The following is a 23,696-nucleotide window of genomic DNA, read 5'->3' as shown; positions in this document are numbered from 1 at the left end:
GCAGATGTGGACTCTGACCACAATCTATTGGTTATGAACTGTAGATTAAAACTGAAGAAACCGCAAAAAGATGGGAATTTAAGGAAATGGGACCTGGATAAACTGACTAAACCAGAGGTTATACAGAGTTTCAGAGAGAACATAAGGGAACAATTGACAAGAATGGGGGAAAGAACTACAGTGGAAGAAGAATAAGTAGCTTTGAAGGATGAAGTAGTGAAGACAGCTGAGGATCAAGTAGGTAAAAAGACGAGGGCTAGTAGAAATCCTTGGGTGACAGAAGAAATACTGAATTTAATTGATGAAAGGAGAAAATATAAAAATGCAGTAAATGAAGCAGCCAAAACTAATACAAACGTCTCAAAAATGAGATCCACAGGAAGTGCAAAATGGCTAAGCAGGCATGGCTAGAGGACAAATGTAAGTATGTAGAGGCTTATCGCTCGTAGGGGTAAGATAGATACTGCCTACAGGAAAATTCATGATACTCTCGGAGAAAAGAGAACCACTTGTATGAATATCAAGAGCTCAGATGGAAACCCAGTTCTAAGCAAAGAAGGGAAAGCAGAAAGGTGAAAGGAGTATATAGAGGGTCTACACAGAGGCGAGGTACTTGAGGGTAATATTATGGAAATGGAAGAGGATGTAGATGAAGATGAAATGGGAGGTATGATACTGCGTGAAGAGTTTGACAGAGCACTGAAAGACCTAAGTCGAAAAAAGGTCCCGGGAGTAAACAACATTCCATTAGAACTACTGACAGCCTTGGGAGAGCCAGTCCTGACAAAAGTACCATCTGGTGAGCAAATTGTATGAGACAGGCGAAATACCCTCAGACTTCAAGAAGAATAAAATAATTCCAATTCCAAACAAAGCAGGTGTTGACAGATGTGAAAATTAGCGAACTATCAGTTTAATAAGTCACGGCTGCAAAATACTAACGCGAATTCTTTACAGACGAATGGAAAAACTGGTAGAAGCCGACCTCGGGGAAGATCACTTTGGTTTCCGTAGAAATATTGGAACACGTGAGGCAATACTGACCTTACGACTTATCTTAGTAGCTAGATTGAGAAAAGGCAAACTTTCGTTTCTAGCATTTGTAGACTTAGAGAAGGCTTTTGACAGTGTTGACTGGAATACTCTCTTTCAAATTTTGAAGGTGGCTGGGGTAAAATACAGGGAGCGAAAGGCTATTTACAATTTGTACAGAAACCAGATGGCAGTTATAAGAGTCGAGGGACATGAAAGAGAAGCAATGTTTGGGAAGGGAGTGAGACAGGGTTGTAGCCTATCCCCGATGTTATTCAATCTGTATATTGAGCAAGCAATAAAGGAAACAAAAGAAAAATTCGGCGTAGGTATTAAAATCCATGGAGAAAAAATGAAAACTTAAAGGTTCGCCGATGATGTAATTCTGTCAGAGACAGCAAAGGACTTGGAAGAGAAGTTGAACGGAATGGATAGTGTCTTGAAAGGAGGATATAAGATGAACATCAACAAAAACAAAACGACGATAATGGAATGTAGCCTTGTTAACTCGTGTTATGCTGAGGGAACTGGATTAAGGAATGAGACACTTAAAGTAGTAAAGGAGTTTTGCTATTTGGGGAGCAAAATAATTGATGATGGTCGAAGTAGAGAAGATATAAAATTTAGACTGGCAATGGCAAGGAAAGCGTTTCTGAAGAAGAGATATTTGTTAACATCGAGTATAGATTTAAGTGTGAGGAAGTCGTTTCTGACAATATTTGTATGGAGTATAGCCATGTGTGGAAGTGAAACATGGACGATAAATAGTTTAGACAAGAAGAGAATAGAAGCTTTCGAAATGTGGTGCTAAAGAAGAATGCTGAAGATTAGATGGGTAGATCACATAACTAATGAGGAGGTATTGAATAGAATTGGGGAGAAGAGGAGTTTGTGGCACAACTTGACTAAAATAAGGGATTGGTTGGTAGGGCGTGTTCTGAGGCATCAAGGGATCACCAATTTAGTATTGGGGGCAGCGTGGAGGGTAAAAATCGTAGAGGGAGACCAAGAGATGAATACACTAAGCAGATTCAGAAGGATGCAGGCTGCAGTAGGTACTAGGAGATGAAGCAGCTTGCACAGGATGGAGTAGCATGGAGAGCTGCATCAAACTAGTCTCAGGACTGAAGACCACAACAATAATATGCTCGAGCTGCAGAAAGGTAAACAGAGTTTTAGAGTGGCGGATAAATCAGCAGTAGAAGATGCACTGGGATCGGAGAACGACTAAATTCGTTTCTCTGACTCTGTGTTTAGAGCGGGATCTAATAATATCTACGCTAGGATGTACAAAGAGGCCATAGAAATCATCATCATTTCATCCTCATCGACGCGCAAGTCGCCGAAGTGGCGTCAAATCGAAAGACTTGCACCAGGCGTGCGGTCTACCCGACGGGAGGCCCTCGTCACAAGACATTTTTTTAACTGAAAAGCAATAGAAACGAAATAGTATTGAAATTATACATGTTGTGGGCCATAGTGCTAAATAAACAAGACAGTGCCAACTCTTCTTCGCTGCAGGCTCCCTAACATACGTCGGCGCACCTGTTCAATCTTAGGCAGCGGCCTGATAACATCATGAACCGACCCTTGCATGGATACATGAAGTGATCAGCCAGAACATAATGACCATCGACCTACCACAGGCGACAGCAGTGTCACCTGGCGAAGCATGACTGCTAGTCGGACACACGCACAGTGCATCTAGTATCAATGAGCGCGTTGTCCAGAAATAGGGAAGGCGTGCAATCTGTCTGAGTTTGACCGAGGGTACGTTTTGATGGCCCGGAGGCTCCCTACGACCATTTCGAAAACTGTACAACTTGTCGTGTGTTCGAGGAATGCTGTGGTGTCTTCACCATGTGGCGAAACCAAAGAAAAATCACATCCAGAAGTCTTGAGGATGGGCGGCCTCCGCTCATTACAGATGTACGTCGTGCGCTGGTCAGACTGGTAAACAAGACAGGCGTCGAACTGTGGCGCAGTTAATATCAGACTTTAGAGCTGGGAAGAGTACAGGTGTGTCTGAACATAAAACGCACCGAACACTCCTAACGACGGCCCTCGGCAGCCGACGACCCATGCTTGTGCCAGTGTTAACATCACGATATCGGCAAATCACGATTGAAATGCGCACGTGGTCATCGGCACTGGACTTTGCCGGAGTGGCAGATCATTGCACGGTCTGATGAATCCCGATACCTTCTTCATCATGCCGATGGGAGTGCGCGAATCCATCGTCTTCCAGGGGAACAGCTCCTTGACACCTATACTAAGGGATGGAGACAAGCTGGCGGAAGCTCCATTATGCTGTGGGAAACATTCACGTGGGTATCCATCGGTCCAACGGAGCTCGTGCAAGGCACCACGACAGCCAAGGAGTATCGTACGCTGGCTTCATGTCGATCACGTTTCCCGACATCAACGGCATTTTCCAACAAGATAATGTGCCACATCACAATGCCAGGTGTGTGATGGAGTGGTTCGAGGAACACAGTGGCGAGTTCCAGTTGGTGTGCTGGCCCTCAGAACTCTCCAGATCTGTACTCGGTCAAACACATCTTGGATGTGATTGAATGTGGCGTCAGAACTCATCGCCCCCTCCTCGCAATTTACGGCAATTAGGTGACTCGTGTAAGCTGATGTTGAGACAGCTACCTCCAGAGACCTACCAAGGTCTCATAGCTTCCAGGCCACGGCGCGTCGCCGCTGTTATTTGTGCAAAAGGTGAACATATGCTCTATTGTGTAGGTGATTAGTGTATAAACATTTCGGCTTACTGGGAAAGCCTCTAATGATGTCTCCAGCAAGGGAAGACAAAACATAAAGCAAAGAATTATGCCTTGAACCACGACGTAATGCCCATAAAAATAATATCAGCAGTAGCATAGATAATTGTATTGTCATCCAGTCATTTTTGGCAACGAATGACTAATGCCCTGCGAAAATTTCCGTTGGTCAAATTTTCACGCTTCTGAATAATAAAGAGGCGGTGGCTTTCTTCCCTCTGCGGTAACTACCAACGTTAAAGCAGTTTATATATTCCTGGCAAGGTCAGTGCGGGGACGATCTGCAGTGTGTGACACTGAAGAAAAATTTGCAAGCCAAGCTCGCTAAAAAAGCATTTTATTTGAAACTTCCCCTTAGAAAAATTAGGAATGACAGTGCTGAGAAATCTCTTACATTATTTGATACAGAAACAGCTGAGCAAAACTCAACGTCCTCTAACAGTTTTCTCTCTACTTATTCTGAACATCACTAAACTGACACACAATATTTTAGCGCAACGCAATCTTTCAATAATCCCTACAAAAGAATGGCCCTGACTAACAGTAACCTATACCTTTCATGAATCACTTACCTCACAAAAATCTTCGTTAATCGAACTACTGCTATACAGCGAGCGCCAATACTGCCAGCTAAACAAAAGATTCGAACTAATGAAGGCACTAACTACTGATAGGCATAGTTAGCAAATGAAAGATTTTGACAGAGAAGAAACAATGTGTGTATGGAATCTTATGGGACTTAACTGCTAAGGTCACCAGTCCCTAAGCTTACACGCTACTTAACCTAAATTATCATAAGGACAAACACACACACCAATGCCCGAGGGAGGACTCGGACCTCTGCTGGGACCAGCCGCACAGTCCATGCCTGCAGCGCCAGATCGCTCGGCTAATCCCGCGCGGCAAGAAACAATGTATTTACCTTAATAATGTTCAAAAGTCATCATATATCTATCAATTCATGACATCCATCTTTACAAATTTCCTTTTTCTGGCGGACACATGTCCACATCGTCCGCTTAAAGTAACTTCTCAAAACTCTGGCATCTCTCTCTCTCTCTCTCTCTCTCTCTCTCTCTCTCTCTCTCTCTCTCTCTCTCTCTCTCCATATCCACCGCTGCTGGCGGCTTACCTCCAACTGCCCAACGCTACGCGCTGTTCACATCCAACTGCCCAACACAGCGCAGTCAGCGATTTTCATGCAGAGCACTACGTGGCGTTACCAACATAAGAACCTAAACTACCTACTTACATATTGAATGACCAGTTTCGACAGCCATGCCGCCATCATCTGATGTAATGCTTTCTAGAGCAACCGATTCTCGTTTGCAGTTGTTTGTAATCTTATTCGTTTCGCTGCTTTATACTCCACGTGAGGTATTATTGCTCGACATATCCCAAATGATGGTCATCTCGGCGTTGCCGGTCTGGCGTAGAAGATAAGAACGCCACTGCCGCATCTGGATTAAATGCATCTGGAAGTTGACAGTTTCCTCGGTTAAATCTTCTGGCAATCTCTGTGTTAATGAAGTACTTCGTCAGATAAAGAGGTCTTTTCACGCTTAAAGCGCGGCAATAAACAGTACTATCACAGAATTCTGTCTCTTGTGTGCTTAAAGTCTTCACAGTTACTAAAGCCTTAAACTGGACTATATGCTGGGAGATAGGTATCCTATCTTTCCTTTTATACTGTAAAAAGTGTAACATATCATTTGCTGCTCGCCGCGTGGGATTAGCCGAGCGGCCTTGGGCGCTGCAGTCATGGACTGTGCGGCTGGTCCCGGCGGAGGTTCGAGTCCTCCCTCGGGCATGGGTATGTGTGTTTGTCCTTGGGATAATTTAGGTGTGTAAGCTTAGGGACTGATGACCTTAGCAGTTAAGTCCCATAAGATTTCACACACATTTGAACATTTTTTGATTTGCTGCGCCCCGCATGTGTGCTAGCCTTATTCGCTGTTGTTGTAGCCTCTGCCTTTTTTCTGGCTGCAGAGGGAAGGGGGCTTTTCGTTCGGCCTTAAGATAATAGACCGATCTTTCCGTAATCCTCCTAAATGGGTTTTGGTCGGAGTCAACCAGACGGATTTTAAGCGCAAGCAATTTCCCCATGACGATTGATTTTTGGTGACAAACATTGCACGAAACTTCTTAAAGTCCTGCCGGGAAGTGCCGCCTTTGCAGAACCGCTGTAAAATTAACAGGAAGTGGTCATATCTACATTCCTCCCCTGATTACGGTTAACTGAAAGGCCTATAAGTTAAATAATTTTGTAGAGCGTTTTTTGAGGCCGCGAAATCGAGCAGTCGCTCGCTAGCCCTCGAGGGGTGTAGAAGTCATGTGGCCTGTCAGAGCAGTTGATGTTTTCGTTGTGTACTTCTAAAGTTGGGAATAGGTGATCCCTCATGATCAATCAACGTTCTTATAGCAGTACACAAGATTCATAAACTCCGTAGTCTGATTCCGGGTGTGAGCGTGAATTTCTGCTGAACCACTTCGCTGTCTTTTCATGGCGAGGTTTGCGGACTAGTGAGTGTGGACACATTCGGTAAGCAGAGTGTCCCGAGAACAGAGCATGGAACCACTCCCCAGCTGGTGGCGGTGCTGGACAGAAGTCACGGACGAGATTAAGGTTGGCTCATGTGTCCTCGGAGTCTTTAGTGGTGGCATGCTTCAATAAAATCTTCTCGGTTTACAGGCCACATAATTTCGAATAAAACACACGAGCTTTCGATAGCTGTCTCCGCCGCCGTCGCGAGGAGATAAAATCACTGACTAAAAAAAAGCTATGATCAGAAAAAAGTCTTGAACTTGAGAAACGCCAAACTGGATGTATTAGAAAGGGGAGGGGGGGGGGGTTCTTTGAGAAACAGTCATCACAGTTTTACACAGTTTATTGAAATAAAGCATCAGATTAAAAATTCACAAAATAATTTTCAACTGATTTGTCGTTGTCTGTAATTAAATTATTTAACTCACTTATATTATTGTTATACTGAGCGTTGCAGTATATTGTGGTGACGAATGAAAAGAACAGAAACAAAAAGAATTTTGCCCATCGCAAGAAGTCAAAGGCTCGGAGGTTCATCCCTGTCCCTAGGATTGAATTATTGTGAATATGAATACTGTGGAAGACTTTTCGACAAAGAAATTTATCTGCATCATCTTCCACATGAAACTAATGCACGCTGGCCTGAAACACCAGCAAATGCTGTGAACATTCAACAAAGCAAAATTCCTAAGACACTGACTGCACACAGTGAAATTACCACCAGGTGGTAAGATCAAAGCTACACAATCTTAAAACTGAAACGAAATGAAAAGCAGAAGAAATAAAGCATACACACGACATATGTTCACACATACATTTCAATCAAAAGAAAACTTTTAACCTATGCTCGAGTAACGAATCCGTCAACCGCATGTTCTGGATACAAAAAGCAAGGAGCAGAAAAGCTTTAATATGGAAACTATGTTGTTGTGGTCTTCAGTCCTGAGACTGGTTTGATGCAGCTCTCCATGCTACTCTATCCTGTGCAAGCTTCTTCATCTCCCAGTACCTACTGCAACCTACATCCTTCTGAATCTGCTTAGTGTAGTCATCTCTTGGTCTCCCTCTACGATTTTTACCCTCCACGCTGCCCTCCAATGCTAAATTTGTAACCCTTGATGCCTCAAACATGTCCTACCAACCGGTTCCTTCTTCTTGTCAAGATGTGCCACAAAGTCCTCTTCTCCCCAATTCTATTCAATACTTCCTCATTATTTATGTGATCTACCCATCTAATCTTCAGCATTCTTCTGTAGCACCACATTTCGAAAGCTTCTATTCTCTTCTTGTCCAAACTATTTATCGTCCATGTTTCACTTCCATACATGGCCACTCTCCATACAAATAATTTCAGGAACGACTTCCTGACACTTAACTCTATGCTCGATGTTAACAAATTTCTCTTCTTCAGAAACGCTTTCCTTGTCATTGCCAGTCTACATTTTATATCCTCTCTACTTCGACCATCATCAGTTATTTTGCTCCCCAAATAGCAAAACTCCTTTACTACTTTAAGTGTCTCATTTCCTAATCTAATTCCCTTAGCATCACCCGACCCGTGGCTTAACTCTGACAAAATATGAGAATTTTACTACGGAACTTGAAACTGAAATAGCAAATCAAACCCATACGTCAGTTAAAATAGCTACACGCCGCCACACCTAAACATGCTCACCAGCGCCAAGTCGCTCTTAAAACTACCATCTTCACTCAACAAAGGATCACTCCGGAATGACGGGAGCACGCACTACCTGTAACGAACTTCGACTAGGTAACCACAAGAGACCAGAGGGGTCCTTTGCGCCACCAACTTCATAACTGTCGAATGACCACTGGAAGGGTACAAATATATTTGCCTTGACTGAGAAAGCTGCATTGGCTACGCGTTTACTACCACAGCAGACGGCCAGATGTATTGGTGCCATATAAAAGACAAATTCAGCATTCACTCATTGATTCAGAGGATAAAGAGAGAAAGAAATTTTGGAAGCACGAAATGTAGGTAATATACAGTGTGATGTTGGATGACGCCTGATGGCATTGCGGGCAGGTGGCGCGGTAACAGAAGTAGGTAAGTGGAGCGGACACGGACGGAGGATCACTCTAGCGAAGATATGGGCTGCAAATGCGGAAATCCATTGAGATAAGCGACTTCGACAAAGATTATTGTCACGCAGAGCCTGTGAACGAGTATCTCGAAAACGCCGAAGCTGCTCGAACGTTCGCGTGGTACTGTCGTGAGTATCCACGTAGAAAGGTAGGACAGTGAAACAACCACTAACCAGTAAATGGTTGGACGTCCACGACTCTTCACAGAACGTGGGGTTCGGAGGCTGTCTGCTCTGTAAACTACAATAGATACAGATCTGTGGCATCTCTACTGAAAGAGCACAATGCTGGTGCACGCACAAGTGTTTCGGAAGACACCGTTCATCGTACATTGTTGAACGTGGAGATTCGCAGCTGACTACACCTCTGTGTTCACATGTTGATCCAATGACATCGTCAGTTAACGACTGCAGTGGGGACGGGATCATCGGGATTCGACCGTCGATCAATGGAAACGTTTCGGCTCTTTGGGTGAATCACTTTTCTGCTACGCTAGGTCGATGGTCGTCTCCATCGAGGTGAAGGGCTCGAAACGTGCAGCTCGCCACGGACTGTTGGGAGCAGTGTTGTGCTTCGGAAACATTCTCCTGCGCTTGCATGGGACACAGCTGTAAACCACCTGCCACCGGAAACAGCGATCGTGTGAGACCCAACTCGCTTTATTTGTTCATGAGACCCAGAAAATATTAGATACAGGCTCCCAGGTAGATGCCATTTTCCTTGACTTCCGGAAGGCGTTCGATACAATTCCGCACTGTCGCCTGATAAACAAAGTAAGAGCCTACGGAATATCAGACCAGCTTTGTGGCTGGATTGAAGAGATTTTAACATACAGAACACAGCATGTTGTTCTCAATGGAGAGACGTCTACAGACGTTAAAGTAACCTCTGGCGAGCCACAGGGGAGTTTTATGCGACCATTGCTTTTCACAATATATATAAATGACCTAGTAGATAGTGTCGGAAGTTCCATGCGGTTTTTCGCAGATGATGCTGTAGTATACAGAAAAGTTGCAGCATTACAAAATTGCAGCGAAATGCAGGAAGATCTGCAGCGGATAGGCATTTCGTGCAGGGCGTGGCAACTGACCCTTAACATAAACAAATGCGAATACATAGAAAGAAGGATCCTTTATTGTATGCTTATATGATAGCGGAACAAACACTGGTAGCAGTTACTTCTTTAAAATATCTGGGAGTATGCGTACGGAACGATTTGAAGTGGAATGATCATATAAAATTAATTGTTGGTAAGGCCGGTGCCAGGTTGAGATTCATTGGGAGAGTCCTTAGAAAATGTAGTCCATCAACAAAGGAGGTGGCTTACAAAACACTCGTTCCACCTATACTTGAGTATTGCTCATCAGTTTGGGATCCGTACCAGGTGGGGTTGACAGAGGAGATCCAAAGAAGAGCGGAGCGTTTCGTCACGGGGTTATTTGGTAAGCGTGATAGCGTTACGGAGATGTTTAGCAAACTCAAGTGGCAGACTCTGCAAGAGAGGCGCTCTGCATCGCGGTGTAGCTTGCTGTCCAGGTTTCGAGAGGGTGCGTTTCTGGATGAGGTATCGAATATATTGCTTCCCCCTACTTATACCTCCCTAGGAGATCACGAATGTAAAATTAGAGAGATTCGAGCGCGCACGGAGACTTTCCGGCGGTCGTTCTTCCCGCGAACCATACGCGACTGGAACGGGAAAGAAAGGTAATGACAGTGGCACGTAAAGTGCCCTCCGCCACACACCGTTGGGTGGCTTGCGGAGTATAAATGTAGATGTAGAAGAAAATTTATGCGATGTCATCTTTCAGCAGTATAATTCTCTGTGTCTCGCAGCCATAACCAAGGTACAGCGGTTTGAGGAACATTATAGCTAACTAATATTGATGTCTTGGCGACCAAATTCGGCTGATGCAAATCCTATAGAACCCATCTGAATCGCAATCGGGCGCCATTACCGCGTACGCGTATCAGCGGCCCTTTATTTACGTGAATTAGATGGCCTGTGCGTAACATGTAATGCTACATACCTCCACAAACCTATCAACATACTGTCAGATCCCTAGCACGGAGTATCAGTGATGTATTTCATTCCAAAGACGGACAAACAAGCATAATGTTTTGGCTCATCAGTGTACATAGGATGGAGTGCTTACTGGAAAAATCGCCACTTTAACGTAGCTCTTTACCGCTGAATGAGGACAAACGCGAAGAACAAAACTGAATCACAAACGATTGAGTGTGAACAGCACGAAATACAGAGTGCGACTCTTAAATCTGGGGAAATGGTTGAAATGGCTCTGAGCACTATGGGACTTGGGCCGGCCAGTGTGGGCGAGCGGTTCTAAGCGCTTCAGTTTGGAACCGCGTGACCGCTACGGCCGCAGGTTCGAATGCTGCCTCGGGCATGGATGTGTGTGATGTCCTTAGGTTAGTTAGGTTTAAGTAGTTCTAAGTTCTAGGGGACTGATGACCTTAGAAGTTAAGTCCCATAGTGCTCAGAGCCATTTGAGCCAAACTATGGGACTTAACTTCTGAGGTCATCAGTCCCCTAGAACTTAGAACTACTTAAACCTAACTAACCTAAGGACAGCACACACATACATGCCCGAGACAGGATTCGAACCTGCGACCATAGCAGTCGCGCGGTTCCAGACTGTAGCGCCTAGAACCGCCCTGCCACCCCGGCCGGATGGACAAATGAGACTTTTTTTAAAAAACAAATTTATTAAAACAAAATACAAATGAAAATGAAATTACTTTTACAGATAAGTAGTGGTAACTTTCAACAGTAACATTAGTCAATGTAATCCGCTTCAGGCGCAATGACCGCTACCAATCTTAGTCCTGAATCGATCGCGCGCACTCTTTAGAAAAGCGCTATCCGTATTCGCGATTGCTGCTTCGATAGAGGTGCAACATTAGGGTACCTCACCTTATTGGTAACTCTTTCGACTAAGCTCCAAACACAGTAGTCGAAGGGGTTCAAATCTGGACTATTCAGGGGCCAGAGTTCCTTTGACCACACCATGTCATTGTTATCAGAGAGCCAGTTTTGGACTAAATGGCTCGTATGAGGTCCTCCTCTGCCATCCGACGCATTGTTCGCTCGCTGACGTTCAATACTGACGTAAGTTTGCTCGACAATTGCCCCGGGTCCTCCGAAATCAGCGCCTGGGCCTTTTCAATTGCTGCCGCAGTTCGTGACACTCGTTTCCTCAAATTAAGTTTCCTCACTGGGTTAGCAGAAGCTTCCCCAGACTTCTCCGAAGCATTGCACTTGGTCACAATATCGTAAACAGTTGATCTTGCGTACCCGAAGAATCGAATTATTTCAGTGCGCGCCCAGCGGCTCTTCGGTTGTACTCTGCACTTGTCCTTAACATCTCGGCCATTTTGAGGTTCTGGCTGTTTACTAGAAGTTTCAAGAACACCAACTGCGACCTCTGGCGAAACTAGATATGACGGGAAATTCAAACTGAAATTTGTCTGGTTTAAGTGCCACATCCCGTACAAGTTAAATATGAGGCGTGTTTTTTTAAGTAACTACCGTTTTGAAATTGAAAAAAGACGTTCTAAGATATCTCAATAATTTTATTTTTACATGAGAGCCTGTACCTTAATCTACGCACTGACGCCATTATAGTCTGATTCTTCCTTGTTTACGTTGTTTACTGAGAGTTTAAGATGCCTCCGTGTTGTGTACATAGTTCCGTGTAGTCAGCGTGTACACAACATTCCCACTAGAGTGCGCCTCGCTAAGCACAACAGCGCAGGCGCAGCGCTCGTCCGTCTCCGCACTACGAGATGGCGCTGCCTTAGAGACGGACCAAATTCTGCTTCCGCCGATCCGCGTATTAACATGTAACGTAGCCAATAAGATTGCTGCTAACGTAGAACCTTTTCTCCTCGCGGATCACACTCACGCAGTGATACCTGAACGCGTGTACAGACCTCCGATTAGTCAGTCTGCATTTGTCTGCACCGGTCTGTATGAGTCTGCATTACTCTGTACGAGTCTATAGTCAAGTTTCAGTCTGCGGCTAATAAGTTTATCATATTCCTGTACATAGCCATGAAGATAAATGAATAGACACTTTGCCAAGTATCAGAGATATGTAAGATTAACGTACCAAGACCAAAGGAACTTCAGATTGTCAGTTGTAAACAGCATCCAGAACCAAGTTAAGTAATTTTTATGCTTATTATTATTTTAATAAATGTGTGGGAAAATTAATCAAGTTCTGTTTAAAGTTGGTCATCGTCAACCTGCTACTCTAAGCGTGCAAGTGGCGTTTCTATCCTCTGTCCTAATGGCAGAAGATAAACACGCCACAATAAGACCACGAGACATATTGCAGACACTCGCCTACTTCGTTAGAGCGACAAGTGAATTAATGTGATGGTGTGTGTACCGAAGGTCTTACAGTACGCACACCACACTCCGATAATCGTGAGTCCCACCGACTGTGAAGCAGGGGCTGTTATAAGATTTCTTAGTGCTAAAGGCCTAAAAGCGATCGATATTCATCGTGAGATCTGTGCAATTTACGGAGAAAACATTATGAGTGACGGAATGGTAAGAAAGTGTGTGAGAGCATTTAAAGATGGCCGCAAAAATGTTCATGATGAACAACGGAATGGGCATCCTTCGGTCTTTAATGAAAGTTTGGTGCAGGAAGTGGACAATAAGGTGAGAGAAAGCAGACGCTTTACGATTTCCTTCTTGCGGGATGACTTTCCTAGTGTTTCTCGTAGTGTTTTGTATGGCATTGTGACCGAGCACTTGCATTACCGAAAATTTTCCGCACGTTGGGTACCGAAAATGTTGACGGATGTGTACAAAACCAAACGTTTAGACAGTGCATTGACTTTCCTTGAGCGGTACCACATCGACGGTGATGATTTCTTAAGCCAAATTGTTACGGGCGATGAAACGTGGGTGGCATACGTCACACCAGAATCAAAGCAACAGTCCATGGAAGTTGAGCATCGTTTTGCTGAAAGACAATGCCCGTCCACATGCGGCGAATCAGACCAAAGACCTCATCACATCTTTCCGATGCGAAACTCTAGATCATCCTCCGTATAGTCCCGATCTTGCGCCCAGTGACTACCACCTGCTCTTGCACTTAAAGAAACACCTCGGCAGTCAGCGTCTTCAAGACGATGACGAAGTCAAAACAGTGGTGATGCAGGGGTTAGCAAGTCAGGCGACAGACTTCTATGGGGAGGGTATTCAAAAACTGGTACAACGTTATGATAAGTGCCTCAATATTGACGGAAATCATGTAGAAAAGTAGATTAAGGTACAGGCTTTCATGCAAAAATAAAATTATTGAGATATCTTAAATTTTTTAAATTTCGAGACGGTACTTACTTAAAAAACGCGCCTTGTAGCATGAAACGAACCTAAGAGAGACAGTTCAATGGCAGAGCTGCTTCCCCGGCGCCTTTACGTTTCTGATGGTAAAATGTAGCCAGCTCTCACGTTTTTTTCCGTCTCAACTGTGCCAATGCGATTTCCTGACTTGCAGATCACCCAAACGTGCGGCTGTTCATAATGCACGGCGGGCTCATGGGGACGCAGGAGGGGATAACGGCCGGCGTGCCGCTGCTCGTCGTTCCGTTGTTCGCCGACCAGCAGCTGAACGCGGAGAGGGTGGCGGCGGCGGGCAACGGCATCCGACTGCACTACGACGACCTCACGTTCGAGACGCTGCGGAGCGCCGTCGACGTCCTGATCAACGACACGAGGTAACGCACGGCGCTGAGCGTCACCCTTAAAGCCGTCGGCACACGGACCGTGCACCCGAACGCTGAGCGTGCCGAGTTTCTGACGTCATAGCGTGGAATAGCACGTTCGGGAGTCTTTCCGAATTTGCAGAGCGATATCTAGCATGTCAGATATTCTGAGCGTGAATCTGAGCGTTGACCAATCAGATCGCACAACGCCACACACACGACAACTCCCTTCAGCTTTGAGCTGTGAGGCGCATATTGGCATTCAGTTCAAGCCTATATGTATATATGTCGTTTCTGAGCACTAGAAAATTGAGAATCACTCGAAAACCCGTTGTTAACTCCATGATTCGTTGCAATAAAATAATGAGAGACATCATATTCGTTGCAAAAGAATTATTGTAACTTGCCTATTATGAGATGTCATTTGAAGGTAGCGACACACTGAGGATCCACCAAAAACACACTGTTCTTGGTAGGATTTGTTATAATTAAATTTCAGTTAGTAACATAGCTATGATTAAAGCATTTACCAAGTGATAACATTAGCAACAAGTGAATTGTTGTCACTGTAACGTAGTGAGTAGCGTTGATGATTGTGGACTGAGTATATGGTGTGATGATGGTTCGCGTCCCGAGAAGTCTAAACTTTTTTTCCCAATATTCGCGTAAATAATAGGTTCTGGTGCTTTATTATTAGTTAAGTGTAAGTAAGTACTACAGTATTTGATGTTATGTAAATATAAGGAGTGAGTTTGTTCGATTGGCTTAATCTACAGGACATCTTGCACTACTTGTATAAAGATATTTTGTTCCTTTTTCTTTTGAGTTTCGTAATTTACATGTTGTAAAGATTCTACAACTGGGTAGGAACAGTGATTAAGTAAGAATGACCTTAGGGTGTTTTTAGAATGAGGAAGGGACAAAATAGTGTTTATCTTATGCAGAGAACTATTGCAAATTTGTGTCGCACTGTTTGTAATGGAACTTTTATAAGCCTGTGTCCTTATTGATTGGACATGGAACATCCCATTTTGTCTTAAAACATGTACATCGATATTGAAGTTTTTGTTTGTGTATATTACATATAGAACAATGTGACTAGGATATGAACAATGGAGGAAATGTGCGTTTTAATAAAGCTAACGTGGGAATTTTGCTCGCGCCTGTGAGTAGTGTGATTTACGAACTAAACAACACACAACTGCCGCTAGAGTGCGTTGTGATCGCGTACACCACGTTGGGGCCCACGTACCGTATGCACAAGTCGCATCGTTCCTGAGCGTTCAGCAGCACGTTGAACTCGGCACGCTCAACGTAGACGTTCGACAGCACGGTGCATTACCTATTGAACGTCCCACGTACTGTAGGGGGATAAGTTGATAATCGAGGTATTTTGGTTTTGTGCAGGTACAGGGAGCGGGCTCGGCAGCTGTCCGTGTTGTTCAGGGACAGGCCCCGGCCACCGCTCGAGGAGGCAGTCTACTGGGTGGAGTACGTCATCAGGCACCAGGGGGCACCGCACCTCAGGTCTGCCGCGCTCGACCTCGCCTGGTACCAGTACCTGCTCCTAGATGTCACCACCTTCGTCGCAGCAGTGGCGTCTCTGGCGCTCCTGGCGCTGTACTACCTCGTGCGGCAAGTGTTTGCGTACGTGATGCGATTCCTGAAGAGCGATCTCAAAGCGAAGAAGGAGTGAATACATTTGCTCAGGTGTCACAGGCATTACTATCTCTAGGGTTTTGACGGTCGATAAATTATCGGCAAGCTTTAGATGTTGCAGGAGAGTTCTTGTAGAACGTAAATACTGTAGGATCAACGGAGACCACTCAAAAAAGAAGAAGTGCTGAGTTGTCGATAGACACACACAAAAGAAGAAAGGTTGCTAGCTTTCGGAGGTATCCTTTGGTGAGTTAAAGTACACCAACACTCACTACCTTTCACACATACGCATAAACATGCCTATGCTCGTACATGTTCAGTTTAGCAGGCACCGTGTAGAGACATAGACATGTGTGTGTGTGTATGTGTGTGTATTCCAGCCCAATAATGGATAACTCTCAAAGCTAGCAAGTTTTCTTTCTTTTGTGTGTCCCTGTTGACAAACAACTCTATGCCTCTGCTATCCAGTGCGTGATCTTCTTTTATACTAAAATATTTATACTGACAAGTTTTGGTACTCTTGTAAAATACAGAAATGTGAGCATCGTTCGAGTAAAAATGCACGTCAATGCCCAGCTTAAATCCGTTTTACAAGAGCGACTTTCCAGTCCAAATCGATTACTTGTCATGGATGCGCAATTCGCGCTTGTGTGTAGATGAACCACCAACCATGTCGCGAGTGGGTCAGTGGCGTCAGTGATCAATTGACTGAGTCAATTTAGGTATTTAGGTATTTATACTTAAGCTGATTAAATTCACTGTACAGTGCAGTGTCGATATTGAAGCGTTATGGCCTCTTTCTTGAAAATAAACTTGTGAAGGGGAGGATTTATATTACGTAATTTATTTTATAAATGTTTCTCTGCCGTCTTTTTTGGTGAAGCAACGAAGCTCTTTGTGTATTGATTCTCGCAATGAAATAAATTATTCATATCACATAAGTTTATTTATACAAATTATTGTAAATAACTGTTTCGTAATGCGTTGTTAAAATGTATATTTTGATATTTATAATAACTTCAAAATAAATTTTGACTCTATGTATTTCTCTGTACGTCTCTCGATTTCCTATCCATAAGGAGACACTGATATGAAAGTTACATGAATTACATGTTCCATAAAATGATTTGCACGATTTTTATTGAAATGATGTAAAATTAACCTGTTTACAGGCTTTGTACAAATGATTTATTCTCTGCGCATCTATTGTGGATGACGAATTACAACTGTGATTTAAATTGGCAATTTCTCTGGATATAAATATGCAACCTGTCGCTTTCTTGGGTTTTAGATACTACTTGTTGTACCATTAACCAGTTTTCGACCCACAGCATACCGGTCGTCATTTGGAGGTTTTACACGAACATCATATCGTGATGCAATGTAGTTAAACGCTGTGGTGAAGGGACAGGCGAAAATGACGGACATTTAAAACTCGGTAACGGAACGTCTTCGAAATGGAAATGTTGTTACGTTGTTGTCACTTACAGTGCAACTACATCGTGGTATCCATAGCAAATCTGGTGTCTCGCAAAAGCTGTTCGGCGCGGACGCCACGTTGCAACACGCAGTCGTCGGGTTGGTTGTCAGCTCAGCCCTTGCGACTGTACGACGTTCTGGCTCCATTTGCATCGCGACCTGCAGAGGTTCTCTCATACACCTGACCAAAGGACAGAGGGCGTGTAAATCACCAAGAGAGGTCGCTCCTACCACGAATGTTTTGGTGCATCAGCCAATGTCACGTACAGTCAATGACGAGGAAGTGTACCTCCACTGTGCGGTTATTTAGGACCGCACCAGCGCCGATCACATCCGGTACGACCGCCGCCTTCACCGCATAGGGACCTTGGCAACGTAACTGCGGTTCGTGGTATCAGTGATAGTGTGGCCAGAGCCACATGTCTTCTTAGTCCTGGTACAGTCAGATGGCTCCAAACGGTCTCTGGTGACGTAGCAGGTTCAACACGTGCCCGGATTTCTTCCCCAGATTGCCTCAAGTTGGCCACTTCTGCGTGCGTCTGTACTTCGCGAACGTCCAGAATCTGGTCAACGGGTACGAGAACGTTCCAGACACCACTGTTGAAAGCAGCGACAAACGATCAGTACGTTATGTCTAGTACTTACAGCAATCCATCAATACGTCCATCCAGCTTCACGCAGGCTTCCAATGCAACGCCATTCAGATGGCTGAGGCTGTTTAACAGGAGTCATAGAAAATGTATAATGAAATAGTGAACCATTCTGATAACTGTTTTACTTTCAGTGTAATTTGGGCTTTATGTTCTATATTTCGGTATGTTGTTGTTGTTGTGGTCTTCAGTCCTGAGACTGGTTTGATGCAGCTCTCCATGCTACTCTATCCTGTGCAAGCTTTTTCATCTCCCAGTACCTACTGCAACCTACATCCTTCTGAATCTGCTTAGTGTATTCATCTCTTGGTCTCCCTCTACGATTTTTACCCTCCACGCTGCCCTCCAGTACTAAATTGATAATCCCTTGATGCCTCAGAACATGTCCTACCAACCGATCCCTTCTTCTGGCCAAGTTGTGCCACAAACTTCTCTTCTCCCCAATCCTATTCAATACTTCCTCATCAGTTATGTGATCTACCCATCTAATCTTCAGCATTCTTCTGTAGCACCACATTTCGAAAGCTTCTATTCTCTTCTTGTCTAAACTATTTATCGTCCACGTTTCACTTCCATACATGGCTACACTCCATACGAATACTTTCAGAAATGACTTCCTGACACTTAAATCAATACTGGATGTTATCAAATTTCTCTTCTTCAGAAACGCTTTCCTTGCCATTGCCAGCCTACATTTTATATCCTCTCTACCTCGACCATCATCAGTTATTTTGCTCCCCAAATAGCAAAACTCCTTTACTACTTTAAGTGCCTCATTTCCTAATCTAATTCCCTCAGCATCACCCGACTTAATTAGACTACATTCCATTATCCTTGTTTTGCTTTTGTTGATGTTCATCCTCCTTTCAAGACACTGTCCATTCCGTTCAACTGCTCTTCCAAGTCCTTGCTGTCTCTGACAGAATTATAATGTCATTGGCGAACCTCAAAGTTTTTATTTCTTCTCCCTGAATTTTAATACCCACTCCGAATTTTTCTTTTGTTTCCTTTACTGCTTGCTCAATATACAGATTGAACAACATCGGGGAGAGGCTACAACCCTGTCTTACTCCCTTCCCAACCACTGCTTCCCTTTCATGCCCCTCGACTCTTATAACTGCCATCTGGTTTCTGTACAAATTGTAAATAGCCTTTCGCTCCCTGTATTTTACCCCTGCCACCTTTAGAATTTGAAAGAGAGTATTCCAGTCAACATTGTCAAAAGCTTTCTCTAAGTCTACAAATGCTAGAAACGTAGGTTTGCCTTTCCTTAATCTTTCTTCTAAGATAAGTCGTAAGGTCAGTATTGCCTCACGTGTTCCAGTGTTTCTACGGAATTCAAACTGATCTTCCCCGAGGTTGGCTTCTACTAGTTTTTCCATTCGTCTGTAAAGAATTCGTGTTAGTATTTTGCAGCTGTGACTTATTAAACTGATAGTTCGGTAATTTTCACATCTGTCAAACCTGCTTTCTTTGTGATTGGAATTATTATATCCTTCTTGAAGTCTGAGGGTATTTCGCCTGTTTCATACATCTTGCTCACCAGATGGTAGAGTTTTGTCAGGACTGGCTCTCCCACGGCCGTCAGTAGTTCCAATGGAATATTGTCTACTCCGGGGGTCTTGTTTCGACTCAGGTCTTTCAGTACTCTGTCAAACTCTTCACGCAGTATCATATCTCCCATTTCATCTTCATCTACATCCTCTTCCATTTCCATAATATTGTTCTCAAGTACATCGCCCTTGTATAGACCCTCTATATACTCCTTCCACCTTTCTGCTTTCCCTTCTTTGCTTAGAACTGGGTTTCCATCTGAGCTCTTGATATTCATACAAGTCGTTCTCTTATCTCCAAAGGTCTCTTTAATTTTCCTGTAGGCGGTATCTATCTTACCCCTAGTGAGATAGGCCTCTACATCCTTACATTTGTCCTCTAGCCATCCCTGCTTAGCCATTTTGCACTTCCTGTCGATCTCATTTTTGAGACGTTTGTATTCTTTTTTGCCTGCTTCACTTACTGCATTTTTATATTTTCTCCTTCCATCAATTAAATTCAATATTTCTTCTGTTACCCAAGGATTTCTACTAGCCCTCGTCTTTTTACCTACTTGATCCTCTGCTGCCTTCACTACTTCATCCCTCAAAGCTACCCATTCTTCTTCTACTGTATTTATTTCCCCCATTCCTGTCAATTGCTCCCTTATGCTCTCCCTGCATCTCTGTACAACCTCTGGTTCTTTTAGTTTATCCAGGTCCCATCTCCTTAAATTCCCACCTTTTTGCAGTTTCTTCAGTTTTAATCTACAGGTCATAACCAATAGATTGTGGTCAGAGTCCACATCTGCCCCTGGAAATGTCTTACAATTTAAAACCTGGTTCCTAAATCTCTGTCTTACCATTATATAATCTATCTGATACCTTTTAGTATCTCCAGGGTTCTTCCATGTATACAACCTTCTTTCATGATTCTTAAACCAAGTGTTAGTTATGATTATGTTGTGCTCTGTGCAAAATTCTACCAGGCGGCTTCCTCTTTCATTTCTTAGCCCCAATCCATATTCACCTACTATGTTTCCTTCTCTCCCTTTTCCTACACTCGAATTCCAGTCACCCATGACTATTAAATTTTCGTCTCCCTTCACAATCTGAATAATTTCTTTTATTTCATCATACATTTCTTCAATTTCTTCGTCATCTGCAGAGCTAGTTGGCATATAAACTTGTACTACTGTAGTAGGTGTAAGCTTCGTATCTATCTTGGCCACAATAATGCGTTCACTATGCTGTTTGTAGTAGCTTACCCGCATTCCTATTTTCCTATTCATTATTAAACCTACTCCTGCATTACCCCTATTTGATTTTGTGTTTATAACCCTGTAGTCACCTGACCAGAAGTCTTGTTCCTCCCGCCACCGAACTTCACTAATTCCCACTATATCTAACTTCAACCTATCCATTTCCCTTTTTAAATTTTCTTACCTACCTGCCCGATTAAGGGATCTGACATTCCACGCTCCGATCCGTAGAACGCCAGTTTTCTTTCTCCTGATAACAACGTCCTCTTGAGTAGTCCCCGCCCGGAGATCCGAATGGGGGACTATTTTACCTCCGGAATATTTTACCCAAGAGGACGCCATCATCATGTGATCATACAGTAAAGCTGCATGCCACACATAATCAAAATATTACTGTTAATGGAATACAGGGGATAGGCGGAATAATGTGAACAGTGGTAATATAGGGATTGTTGTGTTTAACAGTCAACAACACAGGTAAGGCACGTATTGCGCTAGACGTGTTCAGTACGGACTAGACATCAGTGCGGGTTGTTTACGAGTAGTGCACGCTTTGTTAGGTCTTTCATTGCACGTCGACCTTGGCCTCTGAAAGCAAATACAGTTCCAAAGGAGGTCAGATTGTGGGGGCTTGATTAGCTGGAGCATCAGTAACCAAGACAGTGTTCAATGTTTAAAGAGCAGCCTACACAAAACATGGAAAGGCATCATCATGTAAATGTAATAGTGGGCGCAAATCAAAACTAAATGACAGAGATCGCCGTACGCTAACAAGAATTGTGTCAAAACAACACAAAACTACGATGGCTACAGTGACTGCAGAGCTCAATAGCCATCTTCTAGAGCCCGTTTCTATCGACACTGTCCGCCGAGAACTCCGTAAAGTAAATATTCATGGACGAGCTGCTATACCGAAACGATTAGCAACGACAACCAATGCATAGAAGTGTACAACATTGTGTCAGGAGCATGAATCCTGGATGACTGATCACTGGAAACACGTCGCATGGTCCGACGAATCAACGTTTTCGTTTTTTCCAACATCGAGAGAGTTTCCGTGTGGAGAACGGCAAAAGAATCCTACAATCCTGATTGCTTGATTCCAGCGGTTAAGCATGGAGGTGGAAGCGTGATGATGTGGGCAGCCAAATTATGATATTCTGCTGGTCCCATCATTACTCTCACAGGTCGTGTTACAGCCAACGAATATGTGAACATTTTAGGTGATCAGATGCACTCCATGAATCAAATGCTGTTCCCAACTATGATGCCATGTTGCAGGACGATAATGCACCCATTCACACAGCCAGGACAGTACAGTCGTGGTATGAGGAGCATACAACTGAACTGCAACGTCTTCTCTCGCCATCACAGTCCCCGGACTTGAAAATTATTGAACACTTGTGGGTGGTATTGGAACGCAGACTCCGAGCAGATTTCTGCCTCCGTCGTCACTACAGGAGTTAGAAGATGTTCTGATCGAAGAGTGACACAGCATTCCATTGGAGACTATACAATCATTATATGCCAGTATTCCAAAAAGAATCGCAGCTGCATTATGGGCAAATGGGGGCCCAACCCCTTATTAATAAACCATTCCCAAGTAAGTACAGATGTTCTCATTATTTTGCATGTCCCCTGTATTTGCGAAATACAAACCTGTGTCATCGGCACAATCAAGGCGACTGGTTTCCTTCATTGGGTCAGACAGCTTCCATGTACGGTCTATAGTATAATATCAGTTAAATAGTATACACATCTATGCAAGTTTCAGTACATTTCACATTTTTAATTTTTTTTTTTTTTTTTTTTTTTTTTTTTTTTTTTTTTTTTTTGGCATCTGAAACCCATAAACATGTATTCGAAACTAAGGACGCTAAAGGTAACAAGTCGCCCCAGAATGAAAAAAAAGTCCCACATCTGACTGTTTGTCAAAACGCTTACAAACTATTATAAAGATGTAATAAGAACCATTACTTGAATTTTGTCCATAGGGGCCTATTTAGGGTTAAGTTTAGACAAAATCCGAAGTGACTCATTCAGCGCAAATCCCACGGCATAGCTTAACTACACCTGGTCTCCATGCACAACACGCAACTTTATCTTGTGAATATGACAAAATGGTGTGAACTGCTCATACTTTCAGTATTATATCACTATGGCGTTTCAGTCATTAATACTAGTCCGTTACAAGAACATAGTCCTAGCCTTTCCTTCTTCCACTGTTGCTTTGGTTCTTCGCGGAACAATTCAAACTGGCGAATATTTGGTTACACATGATACAATTAATGACTGTCGTAGTGCGCGTATTGTAAGTATCCACAGAGAATTCGGACCAGCCCATAATTGGAGCCAGTACATCGACTGCAGGCTTATCATACATACTCACTGGCGTGGCATCGTTTTAGCCTGCAAAGAATGTTACAAATATGTTCACCTCTAAACTCAGTGCAGCTACTGCTTGCAGAGTCAAAACAGAGCGTGCACAGAAGAACTTCCTGAGCGCCCTCTTATGGCCAATGAGCGTGACAAACGAATCGCTGACTCCACATCCCCTCCATATGTACATATTATGCCCTGATGCCACTGAACATAGTCCTTCAGGATGTTGTATTTTTCTTTCTGGCACTATAGTATCTTAAGTTGTGGCAAAGATGGACAACAAACAGTTGGACGTGTCTATTACTTTCAAAAAGTATGCAAAGTTATCAGCTCGGTTAGCTGAAATAAAAGTTCTCAAGCCTAACTGTATGCTAACCTAATGAAAACCGAATGTTAGAGCTGGTGATGACATGTACAGTTCATGTCAAGAGTCTGCGAAGGATAACATTTGAAAGAGAACAATCTATGGTAACCAGTATTGCCTAACTTTTAAGGATATAGTCAGAGACAATCAG

At 43.6% G+C, this 23,696-nt stretch overlaps 1 protein-coding gene across 1 annotated transcript in view; it reads left to right on the top strand.

Moving 5' to 3' along the window:
* The window catches only part of LOC126484690 (UDP-glucosyltransferase 2-like), a 151,876-nt gene extending 135,963 nt beyond the window's left edge, over positions 1-15,913 (top strand). Inside the window, exons 6-7 of the mRNA XM_050108285.1 lie at positions 14,010-14,229; positions 15,625-15,913. Of these exons, the coding sequence (XP_049964242.1) occupies positions 14,010-14,229; positions 15,625-15,913 (509 nt within the window). The remainder of the gene's footprint in view (positions 1-14,009; positions 14,230-15,624) is intronic.
* The last annotated feature ends 7,783 nt before the right edge of the window (positions 15,914-23,696 follow it).

The sequence above is a fragment of the Schistocerca serialis genome, chromosome 6, assembly GCF_023864345.2.
Source record: "Schistocerca serialis cubense isolate TAMUIC-IGC-003099 chromosome 6, iqSchSeri2.2, whole genome shotgun sequence".
Lineage (NCBI taxonomy): Eukaryota > Metazoa > Arthropoda > Insecta > Orthoptera > Acrididae > Schistocerca > Schistocerca serialis.
Note: the sequence above shows the minus strand (reverse complement) of the source record. Positions and strands in the feature narration are given on the sequence as shown.